The sequence below is a fragment of the Hypanus sabinus genome, chromosome 4, assembly GCF_030144855.1.
Source record: "Hypanus sabinus isolate sHypSab1 chromosome 4, sHypSab1.hap1, whole genome shotgun sequence".
Classification (NCBI taxonomy): domain Eukaryota; kingdom Metazoa; phylum Chordata; class Chondrichthyes; order Myliobatiformes; family Dasyatidae; genus Hypanus; species Hypanus sabinus.
In genome coordinates, this window is record NC_082709.1 from 151,338,110 (window position 1) to 151,357,750 (window position 19,641).

Below are 19,641 nucleotides of genomic sequence, written 5' to 3' on the forward strand. Positions count from 1 at the left end.
TTAATACAAAATGCTGTTTACTTTCTTTCTGTCTTTGCTTTTTAACTTGAACAATTGTCATTTTTGTATAGTGTTTATTACTTTTGTACTTCAAAAATAATTTTAGAAACAATAGAAACCTGTTTTTTAAGTACCCTCTGTAAATTTATGGATGGCTGGTATGGTAAAGGCTTCCATTTCAGAAAAAAAGTTGATTATGTGCAATTGTGTAATTCATGCAGAGGGAGAAAGGACAAAGTTTTCTGTCAGCAAGTTTGAATCATTCTCAGCTGTCCTTGATGATGGAATAATTTTAACACTTAGTAAAGATGGTCCTGAGAAGGAACAGAAGAAAGGTAAAAAGAAAATAAAATTCTGATAGCACAATTAGAATTAATTTACGTTAATTACATAAGCACAAACTAAGTTGTTATCTACAATATAGTAGTATGCAAAGTAGTTGATGCATTTTCATTTACAGCTGATTTTTAAGTTTGGTGAATGATGTCATGGAGTGTTTCAAGATTACTATAGTGTTTACAGCCTTCAGGGCACCCTCCAGTACTCTCCACAGAGAACTAGATACTTTGTCATTTTCTGCTATGTTCTTCAAACTTTTCCATAAGGAGGATTCAGTCTTTGCCATCAGGAGCATTTGAGAAAGCAACATGTGTAGGCAGAGGACGAGGAGATGGAGAAACAGAAACATAACAATCAGGCAGAGGAGGAAAGAGAAAAAATGTAATAAGTATTGGCAAGCACATTACTTGGAGATCTTCTCAAGGACCCTACTCTTTTGATTGTTTACTTAGATAGGGAATTAATAATTGGTATAGTAACAGCCTATATACCTCGTGAATTTACTTTGTGACTCTGATAGACCTTACCCTTAGTTACTTCTACAAACCATGACAAATGCCAGTAGCAAATACTTCCAGTCACTTGCAGAAAGCTGAACCCTGACATACATTCCTGGAACAACTGATACAGGACAGAAGCAAACAACTGTGAAGTACTGCATCTGAACTCTAAGGATTTTCAGTGTTAAGCACCCAAACAATGCTGGTTGTTCTGAATTTATGTCTGGCTTCAGTTCACAAACTGCTTTTTATCTTATTAATAGCAAGAGAACTTAGTCTGTGATGGTTTTGACTCAATCACAGCAGAGTTAGCATTTGCTGTGTGTTCTTTGTTGCATTTCATTGGTCGAACCTTGCTTCTTGAACAGGGTATTGGCAAACAAATATTTGTATTGTCTGCTTATTATAGTCCGTAACAATTAAATGTTTGCATCATGACTCTGATCAATCCAATAATCTGCAAACAATCCAAACTGGAGATTCATTTTCTTGTGGGCATATTCAATAAATTCACCATAATTGATTCAATGAAAGACTACACCAACTGGACATATAACCTACGTGCAAAAGAAAACAAACTGTGCAAATACAAAAAGAAAGAAATAATTAACAACTAACTAACTATATAGAAAATGAGAAGAGTCCTTGAAAGTAAGCCCATTGGTTGTGGGAACATTTCAATGATGGGGCAAGTGAAGTTATCCCCTTTGCTGCAAGAGTCAAAGGTTGAGGGGTAATAACTGTTCCTGAACCTGGTACTGTGAGTCCTGATGCTTCTGTATCTTCTTCCTGATGGCAGCAGTGAGAAGAGAGCATGTTCTGGCTGGTAGGTGTCCCTGAAGATGGATGCTGCTTTCCTGCAACAACGCTTTGTGTAGATGTGCTCAAAGTTTGGAAGGGCTTTACCTTTGATAGACTGGGCCGTATCCATTACATTTTGCAGGGTTTTCCGTTCAAGGGAATTGGTGTTTCCCTACCGGTCTTTGATGTAGCTAATCAATATACAGTATTCTCCAACCCACATCTATAGAAGTTCGTCAGTTTTAGATGTCATGAGTAACTTTGCAAACTCCTAAGGAAGTAGAGGCACTGCCATGCTTTCTTAGTCATTGCACATGAGTGCTGGGCTCAGGACCATTCTCCTGAAAGGAGGAATTTAAAGTTGCTGACCCTCTCTGCCTCTTAAGATAAGGACTGGCTCTTGGGCCTCTGGTTTCCTCTCCCCGAATTCAATATTCTGCTCCTTGGTCTTGCTGACACTGAGTTAGAGGTTGTTGTTGTGGCACCACTTCGCCAGATTTTCAATCTTCTTCCTATATGCTGATTCATCACCATCTTTGATTCGGCCTCCGACAGCCAGCAAATTTGAATGTGACATTGGAGCTGTGCTTAGCCACACCATCATAGGTGTAAAGCAAGAATATCAGGGAGCTAAGCACACAGCTTTGTAGTGCACCTGTACTGATGGAAATTGTGGAGGAGACATTGTTGCAATCCAAACTGATTGGGATCTGCAAGCAAGGAAATTGAGGATCCAATTGTACAAGGAGGTATTGAGGCCAAGGTCCTGAAGCTTATTGATAAGTTTTGAGGAGACGATAGTATTGAATGCTAAGCTATAGTCAATAAAGAGCCCCATTGTTATTCAGATTTTCCAGGGTTGAGTAAAAAGCCAATAAGGTGGCATCTGCTGTGGACCTGTTGTGTTGGTAAGCAAATTGGAGTTGATTCAAGTGGTTTCACAGGCAGGAGTTGATAAGTTTCTTCACTGACTTCATCACTGTGGGTAAGTGCTACTGGATGATAGCCACTGAGGCAGATTACCATATTCTTATTGGGCATCGGTATAATTGAAGCCTGCTTGAAGCAGATTGGTACCTCAGACTGCCAAAGCAAGAAGTCAAAGATCTCAGTGAATATTCCACCCAGTTGATCACCGCAGGTCTTTAGTGCTTGACCAGGTACCTCATCCTGGCTAGATGCTTTCTATTGGTGCACCTTCCTGAAGGACACTTGTGCATTAGACTCGGAAACTGAAATCACAGTATCTTCGGGGGCTATGGGAGTTCGTGGTATTTCTCCATGTTTTAATGGTCAAAGCGAACATAGAAGCTATTGAGCTCATCTGGAATCTAAGCCCTGTTTTTGCCTATGTTACTTGATTTTATAAGAAGTGATAGCATTAAAGCCCTGTCACAACAATATGGCATCCTTCATTGATTCAAGTTTAGTCCAAAACTGCCACTTAACCTGTGACATGGCTTTGTGGAGATTGTACTTGGACCTAGTAGCTTTCTTGGTCACCAGACTTGAATGCTTCTAATCTGGCCCTCAGCAGACTGTAGATCTCTTGGTTCATCCAAGGGCTTCTGACTGGGGAAGACTCTGAATGATTTTGTGGGGACACGCTCCATCTTCAACTATTTTTATAAAGCCCGCGACAGCCATGGAGTATTCATTCAGATCCACAGATGAGAGTTGAACATGGCTCTCAGTCCCCTGACTCGAAGCAATTCCATAGCTCCTCCCCTGCCTCCCATGCCCACCTCTTGTTGTCCTAATCTCTGGAGCCTTGCTCTTTGGCCTCTGCCTGTGTGCAGGTAGGAGAAGGATAAGCTGTGCAAACAAATGGAGATCCAAATGTTTTTAATGGGCATGTAAAGAAAATTGTGCAATTCATGGAGAAAAATGGGAATTTACATATGGAAGCTTAGGGTGTCATTAAGATACTCGATAATATTTTGTACTTACCTTTCCAAGGGAGAGACTGCTACCAAATTGATGGTAAAGGACGTGCTATTTTAGACACTGGATATGTGTAAAGTTGAAAGCATAGAAATATTAAAAATAATGGCTGAACTTAAAAGTTGATCAGCTTCTAAAACTGGAAATGGTACATTCTTGAATTTTGAGGGAAGTACAGGAAGAAATCAATAGTTGCTGACAATGATATCCCAATGCTGTAGGTTTTGAGGTTGGTGCCAGAGGACTGAAGTATAGTACCGTAAATTCCGGGCTATAAGCCGCTACTTTTTTCCCACGCTTTGAACACTGCGGCCTATACTACGGTGCGGCTAATGCATGTTTTTTTTTCATGCCGCCAAAAACATTTTGCCTCGTAACAGTAGACCAATAAAATTGATGAGTAGTTCACAGAGGTCCAATGAAATTGTACAATAAATCAAGCGCACTTTCACAATTAAATTATTGTAAATCAGTCATTTGTACTCACCCTCATCAACATGGAAAACACTCGAAGAAAAGCATATGATGCAGCTTTTAAGTTAAAGGCGACCAATCTGGCGGTTGAAGAAGGAAATCGAGCTGCTGCACATAATCTTGGCATAAATAAATCGATGTTGAGATGGTGGAGATGCCAGCGTGAAGAACTGAGTCAATACAAAAAGACAACAAAAGCTTTCAGAGGTAATCATAGCAGATGGCCCAAACTTGAAAACTTTCTTGAAGACTGGGTTAACACACAGAGAGCAGGCGGCCGCGGTGTTTCCACCGTGCAGATCAGACTGAAGGCTAAAGCAATCGCCACCAAAATGAAAATCGAAGATTTTAGAGGTGGGCCATCGTGGTGTTTTAGATTTATGAGACGAAAAGGCCTGTCCGTCAGGGTACGCACGACTCTGTCAGCAGCTCCCTCCCGACCACAAGGAAAAGCTTGCTAACTTCCGCACATTCACTCAAACAAAGATAGCGGAGAATTCCATCGGCCAGATGATATCATAAATATGGATGAAGTACCTTTGACATTCGACCTGCCTCTCACTCGGACTGTTAATAAAAAAGGTGACTCGTCCATCACACTGAAAACAAGTGGCCATGAGAGAACGCATTTTACTTGTGTTCTGAGCTGCACAGCATCCGGACTAAAGCTTCCACTGATGGTGATTTTTTAAACGGCTGACAATGAAAGTTCAGTGAAAGCTGCCATCAAGAGTACAAACTCAATTCCAACTGTGATTCCTGGGGGCACCACGAAGTATTTGCAGCCACTGGACATCAGCGTGAACCGGGCATTTAAAGTGGCGCTGCGCGTTGAGTGGGAGGCTTGGATGACGAGCGGCGAGAAATCCTTTACCAAAACAGGATGCATGGGAAGAGCATCTTTAACTCAAGTCTGCCAGTGGATTCTAAATGCGTGGAGCCGTGTCACAACATCCACCATCACCAGCGGGTTTCGAAAGGCTGGACTGCTGCGTGATGAAGAGGACCGCGTGCGCTCAAGTGAGAGCGACAACGAAGAGACTGAAGTGAGTGATGAGATCCTGAGGTTTTATTCAATTCGGACACTGAAGGACTTTGATGGTTTTAGTGCGCAGGAGGAAGATGAAGAAGGCGATCAATAACTTTTCCTGGTAGGCTGCAGTATATATATTTTTTTTACCAGTCGTTAGGAGATATTGGAATGTTGTTCGTGCACTGTTCAGTAAAAAAGTATACGCAACGTAATTTGTGTGTTACCAATGCGTATGTATATTTAAAAGTAGCTGTGTTACAGGCACTGTTCGAAAAAAAGCATTTGCAATATATATTTGTTTATGTTACCATACGGATTTAATTAAAAGTTAAAAAATCCTCACGTGTAATATCTTTCTGTGTAAATATCTCATATTACAACGTGGGACACCTGCGGCTTAAAATCCGGTGCGGCTTGTACAAGTACAAAATTGATTTTCTTTCTAAAATTAGAACGTGCGGCTTTTAATCAGGTGCGCTCTGTAGTCCGGAATCTACGGTAAACGTTACTCGCTTATTAAAAAGGGTGGATGTAAAGACAAGCCAAACAACTATTGGTCTGTTATTTTCCCCTTAGTCATGGGGACTAAGAAACATCAATTTTTAGAATCATCAATTAAATAAGGTTAATAGTCACTCGGATGAAAATAGATAAATCAGGGCAAGCCAGCATACCAAAGGCAAGTTTTGCTTAACCAACTTAATAGAGTTTTTAAAACAAGGTAATAGATAACATTGCAAAGGGCAAACTGCATCAACCTTGAGAAGGTTTTTGAGTTTCTACGTAAGCACATATCAGCGGAGTTGAAGTACATGTCACAAGGATTTTGATAGCAGAGAAATGAATTTGGCTAAGCCACAGATATGATAGGCCATGGTGAATGATTTTTTTTTAGAGGAAATTGAATTTTTTTATTTTCTTTTTGCACTTTTATCTACAGTATAACAATAATTAGGATTTGGAAGTGAAAACCACATTTTCTAATTACAAGAAGATAGTGGTAGATTGCATCACGATTGATGCAAGCTTGTTGATAGAAAGATGTATATGAAATGTATATGAAAAGATGTATAGAAAGCTTCATATGAAGAAATGTGAGATGAAGTTTTTCATAGGCCAATATAGAATAAACTCTGCAACACTCTTCAAAAATGGATACAGCAGCAGAGGCAGACTGAGGGAATGTGTACACAGATCAGTAAAAGTTACAGGGCATTATTTGAAAATGATTAATGAGACAAATGCAATTTTTGGTTTTATCAATAGAAACATAGAATACAAAAGCAGAGAATGTATACAGTACCTTCACAAAATGCTTGTAAAAGGGCTCAAGTGAAGCTTTGTGTTCATTTCGAGTTGCAGTAATATTGGAAAGATATGAGGGTATCAAAGAAGGTCCAGAAAAGATTTTCAAGAATGCTTTCTGGTATGTGGGACAATTACAAAGGCACATTAGAGAGTCAGGACAGTTCCCTTTGGAGTATTGAAGGCAGCTGAGTAATTTGATGGAAATATTTAAAACAATGCAAGATCTGGACAGTGGATGGTGGGGTTTGAGAGGTTGAGAATTAGAAGCCATGGGTGTAAAAATTGGGGGTGAATTATGAATGACAAAGGTAAAACATTTTTATTTGCAGCTTGTGTTTGAAATCTGGAATGCACTGCTGAGATATGCAGATCCCACTGTAGCCTTTAAGAGGCAATTGGATAACTGTATGGTGTTTGAAAAGATTATAAGATACAGAGAAAAGGTTAGTGACAAGAAGTAGAGGAGCCAGGAAGAAGTCTAGTCTCATAACTGTTACTGTAAACATAACTCAAATCAAGGAGAGTGTGAGTAAAGGGAACAGTAAACATACATTCAAATATTTTATCTATAGTTGAAGAAGATCCAATACTAGCTGAAATTTTGAATATGCCACCAGTGCATGCACCTACACCGGCTCCTGTTACTACTCCACCACCCACTGCTAAAACAGATAAATCCTCTAAGAATAAAAGTGCTCCTTCAGGAAAAGGGAAGCATAAGAAGGAAATTATTTCAAGTGCGCCTGTAGAGGAACCACACCAACCAATCGAAGAACCAAAGGTACATTTTGGATGTATTACTATATTCTTTGTTTATGTTATATGATTAGATATTATCAAGTTAATTTCAATACTGTTGAAGAATTCTTTAAAGTCAAGAATAAAGAAGGCAGTGATTGAAGGGAATCCAGCAGTTTACTTTTCTGTGAAGGTTTTCCATGTTTCCTTGTACAGGTGGAAATTCAACAGCCTGAGCTAGTACCTGCACCAACCCCAGAAAATGTTCCAGAGCCTCCAGTGTTCTTGCGATTGAATGCATGTTCTCCAGATGGACTGTTGACAACATTCTTCACAGAGTGCTCCATTGGTCTGTCACATTAGTATACATTTTTTTCAAATTTTGCTTGCTACATTTGATCAAAAATGACTTTACACTTGATTTCTAACATCAAGCAAATGAAGCTGGTCACTAAAGTATAAAAGATGTTTCATTGCTGATATTCTGTCATCTGTGTAATAGAATGTTTGGTTCTTTTCCTGACACTGTGCAGATAGACATAGCTACAGAAAAAAAACTCAACTGTTGCTTCATCAGTTTCTAAATTCGATTAATGCGAGAGCATCCAAAGAAAAATCTGATGTTAACGTAATTATCTTGCAAATTGACCTTATAGTTTGAACATTTTCTTTTTTCTTGAAAAGAAATGTTCTTGGGGTATGGATAGCCTTAGTAAGATTACATTTATTTCCATTCCTAATTGATCTAAGAATTTAGTGATTTGCCCTATACTTGATTTCAGTAGTTTTGCTATCATAAGAACATAAGAAATAGGAGCAGAAGTAGGCTATCTGGCCCATTGAGCCTGATCCATCAATCCATAAGATCATGGCTGATCTGGCCATGGACTTGTCTCCAGTTACCTGCCTTTTCCCCATAACCCTTAATTCTTCTAATATGCAAAAATCTATCCAACCTTATCTTAAATATATTTACTAAAGTAGCCTCCACTGCTTCATTGGGCAGAGAATTTCACTGATGGTCATAATGAAGTTGTTAATTCCAGGATATTAATCCTTCAGAGAAGAAATATGGTACGTTAGGATTGTGTGCAATTTAGAAAGTGATTTACATTACTAACTTGCTTCAGTTCTCCCTGAGATTGTGTGGTTTCCTCTGGGTGATCCACTTCCCTTCCATATTCCAAAGATAGACAGGTTAATTAGTCATATAGGTGTACAGTAATTGAACAGCACAGGCTTGTTTAGCTGAATGGCCTGTACACTGTGCTGTATTTCTAAATAAACAAATAGACAGATAGATAAATAAATAGATAAATGAATGGACAAGTGATCTTTGGGTTATGAGGTTTTGTGTTCCTAGAAAACTCAAGTATTGTAATTTCCCATAACACGTGTTAAATGTGCATGTGCCAAGAAGTGTAGGTTGGAAGAAAGCTGTTTATTTATTTGTTCTCACATGAATTCCACGAGAGTAAGTTTTCTTCTATATCTCAAATTTGCTTAGTGATTTGTGAATATCATATGGCTAATAGCTGCAACCCCAAGGTAGCCTATTATTATAGAACTGGAGGAGATTTTTGGAATAATCCTGCATACGTTCCATTCTGCAGAGGCAATTTAATGGTTCTGGAGAGATTAGATAATGATCTCAGTGTTGGGAACTTCACTTTGTTTAATTTTCCATCTTGTTTGCCATGACCACAAGAAATAGGATTAGAATTGGGCCATTTGGTCCATCACATCTGCTCTGCCATTCCATCATGGCTGATTTATTATCCCTCTCAACAACATTCTCTTACTTTCTCCTGGTAACATTTGGTGCCCTGACCAATCAAGAACCTATCAACCTTCTCTTTGAATATACTCAGTGACTTGGCCTCCACACCCACCCATGTTAATGAATTCCACAAATCCACCACTGTCTGGCTAAAGAAATTGTTCCTCATCTCTATCCTAAATGGACATCCCTCTTTTCTGAGACTGTGCCCTCTAGTCTTAAACTCCCCCCCCCCCACTATACAAAATATCCTCTCCACTGTCTCAGCATTTCAATTTGCAATAGATTTCAAACAGGGTCTGAGCTATCATTTGATACATAACCCTTTCACTCTCAGAATTATTCTCTTGAGCCTCCTCTGCATCCTCTCCAATGCCAGAAATCTTTCCTTAGATATGTGGCCCAAAACTGCACACAATAATCCAAGTGCGGTCTGACCAATGCCTTATCAAGACTCAGCATTACATGTCTGTTTTTATATTCTAGTCCTCTGGAAATAAATGCTAACATTGCATTTGCCTTCCTTACCACTGACTTAACCTGCAAGTTAGCTAACCTTTAGGGAATCCTGCTTGCACCTCTGATTTTTTAAAAATTTTCTCCCCATTTAGAAAATAGTCTACACCTTTATTCCTTTTTGCTAAAGTGCACGACCATACACTTCCCTATATTATTCTCTCACTGCCATTTCTTTGCCCATTCTCCTAATCTGTCTAAGTCCTTCTGCAGATCTTTGTATTGTCCACAAACTTGGCCACAAATTCCATCATCCAAACCATTGGCAGAAAACATGAAAAGAAGAGGTCCCAACACTAACCCCTGCAGAACACCACGAGTCACTGGCAGCCCACTAGAAGAGGTCCCCTTTATTCCCACTCTTTGCCTCCTGCCAGACAGCCAATCTTCTATCCATGCTTTTACCTTTCCTGATTTACTTTGTTAAGCAGCCTCAAGCATGGCACCTTGTCAAAGGCTTTCTGAAAATTTAAGTAGACAATGTCCACTGACACTCTTTTGTCTAACCTATCTATTACTTCCTCAAAGAATTCCTACAGATTTGTTGGGCAAGATTTCCTCTCGAGGAAACCATCCTGACTTTGGCCTATTTTATGATGTCTCTACAAGTATCCCAAAGCCTCATCCTTAAAATCTTCCCAAACACTGAAGTCAGGCTAATTGACCTGTAATTTCCTTTCTCCTGCTTTCTACCCCTCCCCCACATATACCTTCTTAAAGAGTGGAGTGATATTTGTAATTATCCAGTCCTTCAGAACCATTCCAGAATCCAGTGATTGTTGAAAGATCATAACTAATACTTCCACAATCTCTTCAGCCACCTCTTTCAAAACCCTGGGGTATAGTCCATCTGGACTGGATGACTATTTACCTTCAGATATTTCAGCTCCCCAAGCACTCTCTCCTTAGTAATAGCATCTACACTCACTTCTGCCCTCTGACGTTCTTGAATTACTGACAGTGAAGACTGACACAACATATTTATCAAGTTTCTCTACCATTTCTTTACCCTCATTACTGCTCAACAAGCATAGGCAACAACAAGCCTGGGCAAGCACAGGCAGGGTAGTAATTTCTGGATTGCTGCCTGTGCCATGTGCTAGTGAGGGTAAGAATAGGATGATTTGGCTGATGAATGCATGGCTGAGGAATTGGTACAAGTGGCAGGGTTTCAGATTTCTGGATGATTGGGATCTCTTCTAGGGAATGTATGACCTGTTTTTAAAAAAGAAAGGACATGTTTCAGCTGTACCAGAAAGGGATCAATATCCTTGTGGGCAGCCTTGCTGGAATTGTTGGGGAGGGTATAAACTAATTTGGCAGGGGTATGGGAACTGGTGATGGGGCTGAGGATGGGGCAATTGGTGTACAACTGGATGCATTGAATAGTGAGCCTGTGAGGAAGGACAGGCAGATGATAGGGCAAAATTGCAGTCAGTGGAAAAATTAATGTGTAATGGGGCAAAAATTAAAAAGGATAATGAATACAGGACTGAAGATATTATATTTGAATGCATGCAGACTAAGGTAGATGATTTTGCAGGGCAGTTAAATATTGGTAGGTATGATGATGTGGCCATCTCTGAGCCGTGGCTGAAAGATCATAGTTGGGAGTTTAGTATCCAAGGATGCACATTGTATCAAAAGGACAGGCAGGTCCTTTAAGAGACAGAGGGGGTGGAGAGGCTCTATTGATTTTTTAAAAAAGAGAAATGAAATCAGATCCTTGGAAAGAGGTGACAAAGGATCAGACGATGTAGAATCCTTGCAGGCAGAGTTAAGAAGCTGCAAGAAACCGATGGGAGTTATACACAGGCCTCTAAACAGTAGCCAGGATGTGGATTACAAATTACCATTTGTACAACAGGAGATAGAAAAGGCATGTAAAAAAGGCAGTATTGCAATAATCTTGGGGGGGGTTCAATATGCAGATAGACTGGGAAAATCATTTGGTGCTGGATCCCAGGAGAGGGAATTTGTAGAATGCCTAAGAGATGGCTTTTTAGAGGCCACTAGGGGAAACAAAATTTTGGTTTGGGTATTAGGTAATGAACCAGATTTGATTCAACAGCTTAAGGTAACAGAACCCTTAGGAGGTAGTGATCATAATGTGATAAAACTCATCCTGCAGTTTGCGAAGGAGAAGTTAAAGTTAAATGTATTCATATTACAGTGGTATAAAGGGAATTACAGAGACATGAAATAGCAGCTGACCAAAGTTGTTTGGAAGGGGACACTAGCACAGATGATGGCAGAACAGCAATGGCAGTCATTTGTGGGGGAAATTCAGAAGGCAGAGGAAAGATGCATCCCAAGGATGAAGAAGAATTCTAAAACGAGGATGAAGCAACCGTGGCTGACAAGGAAAGTCAAAGACAGCATAAAAGCCAAAGAGAGGGCATATAATACAGTAAAAAAAAATAGTGCAAAGGCAAAGCATTGTGAAGCTTTTAAAAACCAACAGAAGGAAACTAAACAAGCCATAAAGGGAGAAAAGATGAAATATGAAGGTTAGTTAGCTAATTATATAAAGGAGTATGCAAAAAAAATTCAGTTATATGAAGAGTAAAGGAGAGACCAGCGTAGATATTGGGCTGCTAGAAAATAACAATGGAGAGGTAGTAATGGGGCACAAGAATGACAGAGAATGCCAGAGTGTAAGTGTGGTAGGGGCCAGAAGTGAATGTTGTTGCTATTACTATGGAGAAGGCGCTTGGGAAGCTGAAAAGCCTTTAGATAAGTCTCTTAGACTAGATGGACTACAGCCCAGGGTTCTGAAAGAGGTAACTGTAGGGATTGTGGAGGAATTAGTAATGGTCTTTCAAGAATCACTCGATTCTGGCATTGTTATGGAGGAGTAGAAAATTGCACGTGTCATTCCATTCTTTAAGAAGGGAGGGAAGCAGAAGACAGGAAATTATAGGCCGGTTAGCCTGACTTCAGTAGTTGGAAAGATCTATTATTAAGCATGAGGTTTCAGAGTACTTGGAGGCACATGATTAAATAGGCCATAGTCAGCATGGTTTACTAAAGGGGAAGTCTTGCCTGACAAATCTGTTGGAATTCTTTGAGGAAATAATAGTCAGGATAGATAAAGGAGAGTCAGTGGATGTTGCTTATTTAGATTTTCAGAAGGTTTTTTGACAAGGTACCTCACATGAGACTGCTTAACAGGATAAGACCCCTTAGCATTACAGGATAGGTAATAGCATGAATAGATGAATGGCTGACTGGCGGGTGGCAAAAAGTGGAAATAAAGGGCCTCTTTTCTGTTTGGCTGCCAGTGACTAGAGCTGTGCCGCAGGGGTTGATGTTGGGACTACTGCTTGTCATGTTGTATGCCATTGATTTGGACAAGGGACTGATGGCTTTGTGGCCAAGTTTGCAGATGTTACAAAGATAGGTAGAGGAGCAGGTGGTGTTCTGGAAGTAGGTTATCTTCAGAAAGACTTGCACAGATTGGGGGAACGGACAAAGAAGTGGCAGTTGGAACATAATGGTAGGGAATGGCACAGTCATGCATTTTGGTAGAAGAAATAAAGGCATAGACTATTTTCTAAATGGGGAGAAAATTCATAAATCAGAGGTGCAGAGGGACTTGGGAAGCCTTGTACAGGATTCCGTATAGGTCAACGTGCAGGTTGAGTCTATGGTAAGGAAGGCAAATGCAATGTTAGCATTCATTTCAAGAAGACCAGAATACAAAATCAGGAATGTAATGCTGAGGCTTTATAAGTCATTGGTCTGATCACACTTGGAATATTGTGAGCAGTTTTGGGCCCGTTATTTAAGAAAAGGTGAGGGAGCATTGGAGAAGGTCCAAAGGGGGTTCACGAGATTGATACTACAAATGAAAGGGTTAACGTACGAAAAACATTTGATAGCCCTGGGCCTGTATTCACTGTTCAGAAGAATGAGGGGAGATCTCATTGCAACCTTTAAAAAGTATTAAACAATCTGGATATGAAGAAGATGTTTTCTGTGGTGGGGAGTCTAGGACCAAGGGCACAGCATCAGAATAGAAGGACGTCCATTTAGAACAGAGAAGAGGAAAAATTCCTTTAGCCAGAGAGTGGTGAATCTGTGGAATTCATTGCCATAGACTGCTCTGCAGGCCAAGTCATTGGGTATATTTAAGGCAGAAGTTGATAGGTTCTTGATTAATCAGGATGCCAAATGTTATGGAGAGAAGGCAAGAGAATAGGGTCAAGAGGGATAATAAATCAGCATGATGAAATGGTGGAGCAGACCCAATAGGCCAAATGGCCTAATTCTGCTCCTATGTCTTATGTTCTTATTAATACTTCTCCAGCATCATTTTCCATTGGTCTGATATCTACTCAGTCTTCTCTTTTACTCTTTATATATCTAAATAAGCTATTTGTATCCTTGTTTATATTATTAGATAGCTTACCTTCATATTTAATATTTTCTCAATGATCTGGATAAAAATGTGGTTAACTGGATCAGTAAATTTGCAAATAACACCAAGGTTGGGTGTGTAGTGGACAACAAGGAAGGCTGCCATGGCTTGCAACGGGATCAGCAACAGCTGAAAAAGTGGGCTAAAAAACGATGGATAGAAATTAATGTAGATAAGTGTTAGGTATTGCACTTACATGGACCAGCTAGGGTAGGTCTTACACAATAAATGCTGGGGCACTGAGAAGTGCAGTAGAACAAAGGGATCTGGGAATACAGATCCATAATCATTGAAAGGTCGATAAGGTCGTAAAGAAAGCTTTTGGCATGTTGGCCTTCATAAATCAAAGGATTGAGTACAGGAGATGGGATGTTATGTTGAAGTTGTGTAAGACATTGGTGAGGCCTAATTTGGAGTATTTTATGCTGCTTTGGTCACCTACTACAGAAGAGTTGTAAATAAGTTTGAAAAAGTTCAGAGAAAATTTACAAGGATGTTGCAGGAACTGGAGGACCTGAGTCGTAAGGAAAGATTGAATAGGTTAGAACTTTATTCCTTGGAATATAGAAGATTGAGGGGACATTTGTTAAAGATATACAAAATTGAAGGGTATAGATAGAATAAATGCCAGCAGGCCTTATCCACTGAGGTTGGGTGGGACTACAACTGGAGGTCATGGGTTAAGAGTAGAAGTTTAAGGAGAACATGAGGGGGAAACGTCTTCACTCAGAAAATCATGAGTGTGGAATGAGCTGCCAGCACAAGTGATGTGTGTGAGCTCAATTTCAACGTTTAAGGGAAGTTTGGATAGGTATTTGGATGGCAGGGGTATGGAAGGATATGGTCCGGCTGCAAGTTGATGGGACTAGGCAGCTTAAATGGTTCAGCGTGGACTAGGTGGGCCAAAGGGCCTGTTTCTGTGCTGTACTTTTCTATGACTCTAAGTTATATGTCAGTGTGGAGATCTCACTGTGTCTTTAAAAATAGTGTATTGATTTTAATTTGAAGTACTGTATGCTAAATTAGTCTTGCTCACTGAAGGGGAAGAGATGATTGAGGATAATTTAAGATCAAAACAAAAAGAGAAAACTATCTTTGTACAGATAAAGTTCTAGATCATGCTGTAGGTTAACTAGGACATATTCATCAGTACCGTAGTGTAAGATGATCAGAAACAGGTTATTGATATGGGTTTAAAAAATATATTGGGAAGTTTAAATATTTAAAACATTTTTTAACTGCTTGGCATGTTGCAGCTTCAAATGTAATGCAGAGAATACTTGTAATGCACATTTTAACCTAAAATTTTGAAAGATGAAAAAGAGAATGAAAAATATTAGCAAGAATAAGTTGTAAGGAGTAAGCCGTGGCTGCCTGTTAGGAGACGAATCTCAAAATTGTAGAATGTATACATATTTTGATAATAAATGTACTGTGAACTTTGTATGGTCCCTTGAGCCTGGTTCACCATTTAATATGATCAAGATTGAATTGCTCTTGGCTTCAACCCTATTTTCCTTACTATTCTCCTAAACACTTGATTGAACACTTCTTGCCCATGAATATATTCAATGGAACAAATTCTGCAACTCTCTAGGGTAGAGATTTCCAAAGATTCCTAGGCCTTTGAGAGAGAACAAATAAAAACTTCCTAATTTATTTGTTAAATGGGTTACTCTTTTAAGTAAATTTTGTCTCCCAGTTCTAGATTCCCCCATAAGGGGGAAATATCCTGGCAGTGTCTAACTTGTTGAGACCCCTCAAGAGTCACATATATTTCAATAAGCTTGTCTCTCTCAGTCTTCTAAACTCAAATGACTATAAGCCCAACTCCTCACTTTTTCCTCCAAAATCATCCCAGGACACAATCAAGTGAATCATACAACATTTTAGGAACTACATGGGAAAAATATTTAATCCCTCAATAAAAGGCTTTCAATGTATGTTTTAGAAAACAGAACACAGAACCTTTAATCTTACGGTATCAATTAGAATATCAATTGAAAAAGAAACCAGCAGCTTCAACTTTAGTTTTCCTAGTTGCAGGCTACAGTTGTTTTCCTCTTCATGTTTCACTGTATATTCAAATTCTCCACTTTGATTCAATTTTCAAGGTATTAACAATGAAGATGAGTGTGAAGAAAGAATACTGCTGCGTCAGAGTTATCCTATCAAAACTAAAGGCTCCCAACCCTGTGAGGCAGCTCGGAAATGGCCTGCAATGCAGGAAGCATCAAGAGTAATTACCCTCCAGGGAACTGTGGTAAAGTACATGATGGATGGATCTACTGAGGTAATACACTGTTGATTTATTCACTTAAATCTGAATTATGAGGAAAGAACTAAAATCTGTTTTCCAGTCTTTTATTTCTGCTCAATTACATTAAAATGCTACTTTTATTGGAATATATATTCCAGTTGCTATCTAAATTTAAAGTATAGTTCATTTGATTTAAAATGGCCTTGAAGGAAATGCTAAAAGACTATTTAAATATGGGAAACATGGACACCTTTTGTATCCCTTATTAGGGAAAGAGAGAGAGAGAGACTATGGTATGTGGAATACCAGGTGAACAAGTACTCTTTGGGGTACTGAAAGTTTGTGTCTTTATCGATGCTTTACTGCACACTTGAGAGCTCGTGGGGGGGGGGGGCGCGATGCTTTATTTCTGGTGGGGGAGGGGGGTCATTGCTTTGCTGCTGCTTACGTGTGGGTGGGGGGAGCGGGGAGGTACTTTGGGGTTATAACATTTAACAGTCATTCATTCTTTGGAGCACTCCTCTGTTTTCGTGGATGTTTGCAAAGAAAAAGCATTTCAGGATGCGCATTGTATACATTTCTCTGACATTAAATGTACCTTTGAAACCTAGATTCCAGAGATGAGGTAAAAATGTAGCATTTGACCAAGACTAGCTCCAAGAAAACACATAGAATTGAATTGGTGGACTGGAGGGAATTCCACTGCTGACCAGAGTGATACCTAGCACAAAGAAAAATGATTATGATTAGAAGCCAATCATCTCAGTCATTACTTTAGGAACTCTTCAAAGCACTATTGTCATCATTGAGTCAAAATCTTATAAATCTTTTCATTACAGTGATATAAATTACTTACACTATATAACCTGCATTAGTTCAGAAAATGATTCTGCCAATGACATCCACATCTAGTTACGGAATAAATAAAAATACTTTTTTAGAAGTATCTGTAAGAGTTGGATGACTAATTAGTAGATATCATATAGCTTTTCCTTAGAGAGTGTTCAAGGTGTTTGTTATGTACAGGCATTCATTACATGGTCAGACTGTAAAGTTGAGTTGAAATTATTTATGATAAGTGAAATCATTAAATTCTAAACTCTCATTTTTATGGTGTTCCATGCATGGGAATAATTAGGTTTTAATCTGGTCACCATTTGCATTAAACTCTGAATGTGTGTGCAATTTAAGAATGCACTGTATGGTTTCTGGGGTGTGTGCTAAATTCTGATCCCCTGCTCCATCCTCATCAAAATTTTAAGGGAACAATTAATAACATCCACTTCATGGAAATCAATGCTTTTCAAAAACTCACCAAGTTTTCTGAGTCATTCTGATATCTTCTTACTTGTCATAGATAAAAGCCAAAATTGAATCTTCTAATACAAATACATTAATCAAAATTACTGATGGAAAAATGTGCTTAAAAGTTTACCAATCCTGTCTTCCAAATATTTCAACAAGCTTGGTTTATATGGGCCTTGGAACTCCTCTGCTCCTTTACTAGTAACTGTATCATCAGCCAGAGATGGAATCCACTATGTATAGGAGCTTTGCTCTCATGGATGCACCATGCACCACTTATACACCATGAAAGTCTTAAGCTACCTCCAAAGCTGATGATCAGCCATCTGAATGTGTCATCCATTCCACAAAGCAAAACCACAGAAGATGCATCAGTGGCATTGCTGGAGGTTTTAGGTTGTTGAAAGGGCAATCAAAATTCATGCAGCCATCTAGTCAAAACTCAACCTGAGGTCAAAGCCTGCAGTCAAGATGAGGAATAATATCACAAATGAATGTTAGAAATGTGTAAGAAAGGATTATTCAGATTTCACTGAATTTATCCAATTACTTTATAGCATTTTGTATCAGTAGGAGAATTTCTCAAAGATACATATTCACCAATAAACTTTTACAATTTAGTGATTGTTCATTATAGAATTACTGAACTTGGGCCAGACAAACCTTGACAATATGTTAATAATAGTGTCATCCTTTCCCCGTATTTCAATGACATCACATTCTAATTGAGGATTAAATTGAAACCAGCATGCTGCTGTCTAAGCGAGGGGTTCCCGACCTGGGGTCTACGGACCCCTTGGTTAATGGTAAGCCTCCATGGCATAAAAAATGTTGGGAACCCTTGCTCTAAGCAAACTCCTAATCCACCATCTGGGTAAATATGCTTCAAATTAAATGATTGTGCTTTGTTGCTGATAATTCCATAGGGAGCTGTCAACCGTCCTCCCTCTGCCAGTCTTTGCATCTGAACACTGCGGGTTGGAAGTACAGCATGTCCTTTAGATCAAATGCAGGTTCATCTTACCATTCACCCTGCATTTAGTTTAGAGGTAGCTCTTGATTGTTCCAGGCTGAGGGCTTGAATGCATCTACTACAAATGTCTGCTTAGCTTTCATCACTCACAAGTAACAGCCCCATTTATTTGAATGAGCTCACTGATCTTTTGTTTATTTTTGTTAATTTCTCTGTACTTCATTATGTATTTATTTTTCATGAATTAAAGGTAGGCCAATTAGCTATATTGTCATGCTTACTGTATTGATTATTTCAATTCATTTCAATTATTTTAAATGTCTCAATCAGAGACATTTAAAACATTGAAAGAAGCCTTTGGCAGTAGAGGCTGTCTAAGGATGTAAAGACAATACTGCAGCAGTGTGTCAGGTTCTGCCACCTAAGGCCTAGTTGTCATTGCAGGTCACGCTGTCATGGCCTGTCTTGTGGGTGCTTCATGAGGCAAGAGCGGAAGGATTGGCACAAGGACCATGTTCTAGCTTCTATTACACAAAACTAGCGAAGGCATCAAATAGCATGAGCTAGAAGTAGATATCATAAATTAGATAAGAAAACTGCTGCAATATTTCCAGATGATGTTGCTGAGGATCAACATGTAAGGAAAAGAAAGGAGTTGGGCCATTTTGAAAAGTAATGTACAGTATTGTCAGTAATAATTTTCATTTTATCCATTCCCACTTTCACTAGATTCTATTTGCTGATGGGACTGTGAGCAGAAGTCCAGATTCTGGTCCCATTTCCATTCCACAACCATCTTTAGTAACAAGAGAACAGCCTGAGATGAAAGATCAAGAACCAAAGAATGGGAAAGAATTAAAAAGAGCCCTAAGTGATGAAGGAAATAAGAGAGGTAATACTAAACTGATGACTACTTGTGTGATTGATGTGGAACATATCCTGAGACAGTTCTGAGAAGTGACTTCACATATGTCTGGGTGTAATTTTTTATTATATACATCCAATAACTTCATCATATACAGGTTGAGTACCCCTTATCTGAAATTCCAAAATCCAAAAAACTCCAAAACCTTTTTGAGTGTTGACATGAAGTCACAAATGGAAAATTCCACAAATCGCTGGGAAGGTTCCCAAGCAATGCATAGATATCTGCGCATCACAGACAGTTCTGGGAAGTGACCTCATATACGTAATGAAAAATAGAAAACACTGCACAAAGCGAAAAGCCAAGACCTTGATGGTGTAGT

The 19,641-nt window shown here is 39.1% G+C and overlaps 1 protein-coding gene across 12 annotated transcripts in view; it reads left to right on the plus strand.

Annotated features, from left to right (window-relative positions):
* The window catches only part of spag17 (sperm associated antigen 17), a 319,560-nt gene that overhangs the window by 149,413 nt on the left and 150,506 nt on the right, over positions 1-19,641 (plus strand). For all 12 annotated transcript variants that reach the window (XR_009511839.1, XM_059968399.1, XM_059968400.1 and 9 more), the window contains 5 exons: positions 222-335; positions 6,972-7,180; positions 7,354-7,486; positions 15,971-16,149; positions 19,124-19,286. Coding sequence is in view for 11 of the 12 variants with exons in the window: in XM_059968399.1 (XP_059824382.1) it covers positions 222-335; positions 6,972-7,180; positions 7,354-7,486; positions 15,971-16,149; positions 19,124-19,286 (798 nt within the window). In the remaining variant the exon portion in view is untranslated. The remainder of the gene's footprint in view (positions 1-221; positions 336-6,971; positions 7,181-7,353; positions 7,487-15,970; positions 16,150-19,123; positions 19,287-19,641) is intronic.